Raw genomic sequence first — 3,778 nt, 5'->3', positions numbered from 1 at the left:
AAACCGAAAGGAAAAGGAAAGCGTTCGCAGCACAAGATCCCAGGCACTTCTTGGGTTGCTCATGCAAGCCATTCGATGAGTGGTTTTGCAGCCTCTTTCATCTCCTTGTCGACGGCGGGGTCCACTTTGGAGACGGGGGCTTCCTCATTGCCCCACTCCTCAATGGTTGTGCTCTTAAGAACCCCCTCAATGAAGAGGACAAACAGGGCCACCACCATCTGGTCCGGCTTGTACCGCCGGGCGCAAATGCGAGCGCACTCCTCAACGGTGGCAGACTGTAGCCGTTTTTCGCGCTTCAAAATGTCCGTCTTTGTCGCCTCGTCGGTGGCGGCGTCCAGCAAAGCGGTGCCGGTGACTCGGCAGAAACGCTTCAGCAGCCGTGAATGGTGGCGCAAACCTGCCATAAATCCCTTTTCTGCCAGCTCGATGGCATCAAGCACAAGAAGGGGGCCCATTTTCTCCTTTAGGTTGTAAGCCGTCATGAGCTCCATGCAGCGTCGCATCACCTCATCGCTCTCATCCGGGTACTGCTGCATGTAACGCGCAAGTATTTTTTGCGGCGGCTCGCGTTTATCCTCAAGATCAGATCGTTGAATTTGCCTCTTTGTAGTTTCAGTAGGAACCGCTGCCGCTGCCGCCGCTGCTGCTGCTGCTGCATGGTGCGTTTTCTCGCCAGCACGGGCCTCTGCTGTACCAGCACCCTTCTTCATTGCCATCTGTGGATTCTTGGCAAAGTACGTCACAATGGCAGTCACATAACGTGTTTCGAGATCACTTAGCTTCATCACTTTACCGCATGCGCCGCATGACATGCTAATATATGGAGTTTTCTTGGTGGTTTCGACCACAAGTTGCGTTTCAGGATTTCTACAGTTACGGCAGAGAACGAACTTGCGAATAAAGTCGTAAATTTTCTCCTGCACACGCTCCTCTGTGTGACTTCCCATGATGAGGAACTTATCATCCTTTTCTAGCACCGTGCGCTGAGCACCAATTTCGGACTGAAAGAACTTCATGAGCACTTCCTCGGGGCGGTTGATGGCAAGACACACATCGTGGATGTTTGGGAACACCGTCTTGATACCGTTGCCACTGCCCTCCACCTTCGTCTGGATGGTGGGCATCTTGTAGCGGTAGTATATGTCGTCCCGCTTATCGGGATCAATGGGTATCATGGGGACCGACATTGCCGCCGACTGTGTGTGTGTGCGAGTGTTTAATACCTCTACGAGGTGATGGGTGGGGCACGGGTTCAACAACAAGAAGAGCAAATAAATAAATAATAGAATAGAATAGAATAAAATAAAATGGAGGGAAGAAAACAGAAATAAAAGCAAAGGAAAAAAAAAAGATGTGGAGGGTGAAAGTTGTGAAAGTGCGGCAAACGAGGGGCGAAACGTTCACCCCGAGAGTGCACGGGACCGTGGCAGGCGAAAAATGAGCAAACTCCCAAACCCGGAAACGCTCAAGCAATGTGAGCAGGCAAGGTGCACACACACACACACACGCACACGTGTATGCATGCATGTGTGTGCTCGTAGGGAAGAACCGAGGTGGCGGTGCGGAGAGAGTGGGATGAGGCGCTGCTAACAAAAGCGCTGCAGCTCCGCCAGCACCTCCTCCGCTCTGTCGCAGACGGTCAGCAGATGCAGCAGTGCGGCCGGGTTCATCGCCTCCGTCGCCGCCTTGGCTTCGCACGCCGAAAAGAGCGCCGCAAATCGGGCTCGCAGCGACGGCGTGAGAGGAGCACTGCAGTAGTGCTCCACGAGCTCCATCGCGGATGCCGCGGCGAGGGCGCCCAGGTGGATTGCAAGCGTCACGACGCCGGGCTTCCAAAAGAGCTCGGGCAGCTTCTCCGGATAATTTGTTGTGAAGACGATCACACGCCCCGAGGGTGCAAGAGTGGCGTCCAGGGCGGTGAGTACGCCCTCAGGCGAGAGGAAGTCCGAGGCCAAGAGCCTGCGGTATTTCTTCAGGGCGCCCACGGAGAAGCGGCAATCGGTGGACTCCGCCTGCGACTCCGAATCCGCCCTTCCCAAGTCACTCCCCGTCTTGCTGCCTGAATCACCCGCAGTGGCTTCTTCTTCCTCTTCTTCCTCTTCCGCCGCCGTGTCCTCGGAGCCTCGGGGCAGGTGCTGATGAGGCACGGGCAACGGAAACGACAACACACCGGCCATCGCCTCAACGTCCTCAAACACATACACCACCCTGTCCACGTCTAGTTTCTGCGGTTGCGACGGCATGGTTTGCGCCATGTCCCCATCCTCGCCTTCCTCACTCGTTGCCCCATCAATCATCACCACACCCCCAGAGAGTATTCCCCGCAGCGTGCTGTCAGTTTGAATAAGTCCAATGGGGACCGCCACGATGTGCCGGTTCAGAAACATCGCTATGCTGCGTGCAACGCTGCTCTTTCCCGTCCCTGGCATACCATGCAAAAGAACAACAAGCTGATGTGCGACGCCTGGCAGGACAAACTTTCCCTGTTTCTGCTTGAAGTCCTCAAGAAGCGCCAACAGTTCTGCCTTCTGCCTAAAAAAAAGATTGCGGAAGCCACAGCCATTTGTAGAAAGAACAAATCGCCTCATATGCAGACACTGTGAGCATTCTGATGGTTGCTGTGCCCACACCCCAAGGGCATGACGCCACTCGGAGGCGGAGGGAACAAAGTAGTACCGCTCCGCTGGCTCAGCAACAATGGGAATGTACCACGCATACGCCCTTCTAGCAAAGGCCATGACGCGTTCCTTCCCTGCTTCGCTCTTGTCCGTGCACCGTAGTATGGCCTGTTGCACAACCACCCTATCAACCTCCTTTCCATCCCCGGTGGCATTTGACGGGTCTCGCATCTCATTCAAAGACCTCGAGCCATCATGGTTACTAGCAGTCGTCGAAGTAGTACCATCAGAATCAACACGACCACGACCAGTAACCTCGTGTTCTTCCTTATTCTGCGTCCTTTTAAAGGCATGCCCCCTCCGTGCGGCATCGAAGTTGAGGGGAATAAAGACATCCATGAGAGGCTTCGGTCCACGACGGGCGACGAGCTTGCACTCCCTGAGCGCCGACACTGGCACCAGCTGCTGTTGGAAGCAGACCGTCAGTCCAGGCTCCACCTCCACCACGTCACCGTCTACAGGCCGCATGACAAGACGAAAATTACTCCGCAATGTTTCTGCCGCACTCATTCGGCAGCCAGCCATAGGAGCATCCGGCCTATAGCAATATTCTGCCGTGCGCAAGAGTCTATCTGGCACCTTCACCGTGCGTTCGTTGTTGGCATTGTCCGTGGTAGTACCGTCCTGCTTTGCCTCCTTTTCACACTCAAGCAAGTGCGACACATACCGCTCTATTGCGAGCACCAGCAGCTCGTTATCAAACACAAACTCCTCCGGTTGATTCATGAATACATCAACAGCCGCGGCATCCTCGGTGGTGTCCATGGCGAGGAAGTTCCTCAGCTTCTCCGAAATCCAAGAGGGCCACGTCTCGGTCAAGAGCCGGCAGGCATACCTCGCAAGAGACAGAATCAGCAGCGCAAAGGCCGCATCCATCAAGACCCCGTAAGAGTGGGTGCTGCTGTCCCCACTCACACCGCTACTGTTCGTCAGCGCCTGCAGCAGGTTGAAAAGCGTCGTTGCGGTGCTGAGGGGAAGAGGGCCCTCGCCATGAACGTAGTCAACAAGCCATGGGCCGCCCATCCATGACCAAAGCGACATGGCGCACGCACGCAAATACGCAAGGAAAAACCCCTCCCCCTCCTCCCCCTCCCCCCGGC

The 3,778-nt window shown here is 55.5% G+C and overlaps 2 protein-coding genes across 2 annotated transcripts, besides 2 other annotated features; both read right to left on the bottom strand.

Annotated features, from left to right (window-relative positions):
- Positions 1-59: 59 nt before the first annotated feature.
- Tco025E_02466 (putative eukaryotic translation initiation factor 5) lies at positions 60-1,187 on the bottom strand (the record flags this gene model as incomplete). Its single annotated transcript, XM_029369391.1, has 1 exon — positions 60-1,187. The coding sequence occupies one exon, from the start codon at positions 1,185-1,187 to the stop codon at positions 60-62; it is 1,128 nt and encodes a 375-aa protein (XP_029230486.1).
- Positions 1,188-1,269: 82 nt separating this feature from the next.
- Positions 1,270-1,348: a microsatellite.
- A 142-nt stretch (positions 1,349-1,490) lies between these two features.
- Positions 1,491-1,513: a microsatellite.
- A 73-nt stretch (positions 1,514-1,586) lies between these two features.
- Positions 1,587-3,778, bottom strand: Tco025E_02465 (putative bcs1 aaa-type ATPase; the record flags this gene model as incomplete). Its single annotated transcript, XM_029369390.1, has 1 exon — positions 1,587-3,778. A coding segment is annotated over one exon (2,192 nt), but the record flags the coding sequence as incomplete, so codon positions are not given.

The sequence above is a fragment of the Trypanosoma conorhini genome, assembly GCF_003719485.1.
Source record: "Trypanosoma conorhini strain 025E chromosome Unknown Tco_14.4_contig_00097, whole genome shotgun sequence".
NCBI lineage: Eukaryota > Euglenozoa > Kinetoplastea > Trypanosomatida > Trypanosomatidae > Trypanosoma > Trypanosoma conorhini.
This window is presented reverse-complemented; position numbering and strand designations above follow the sequence as displayed.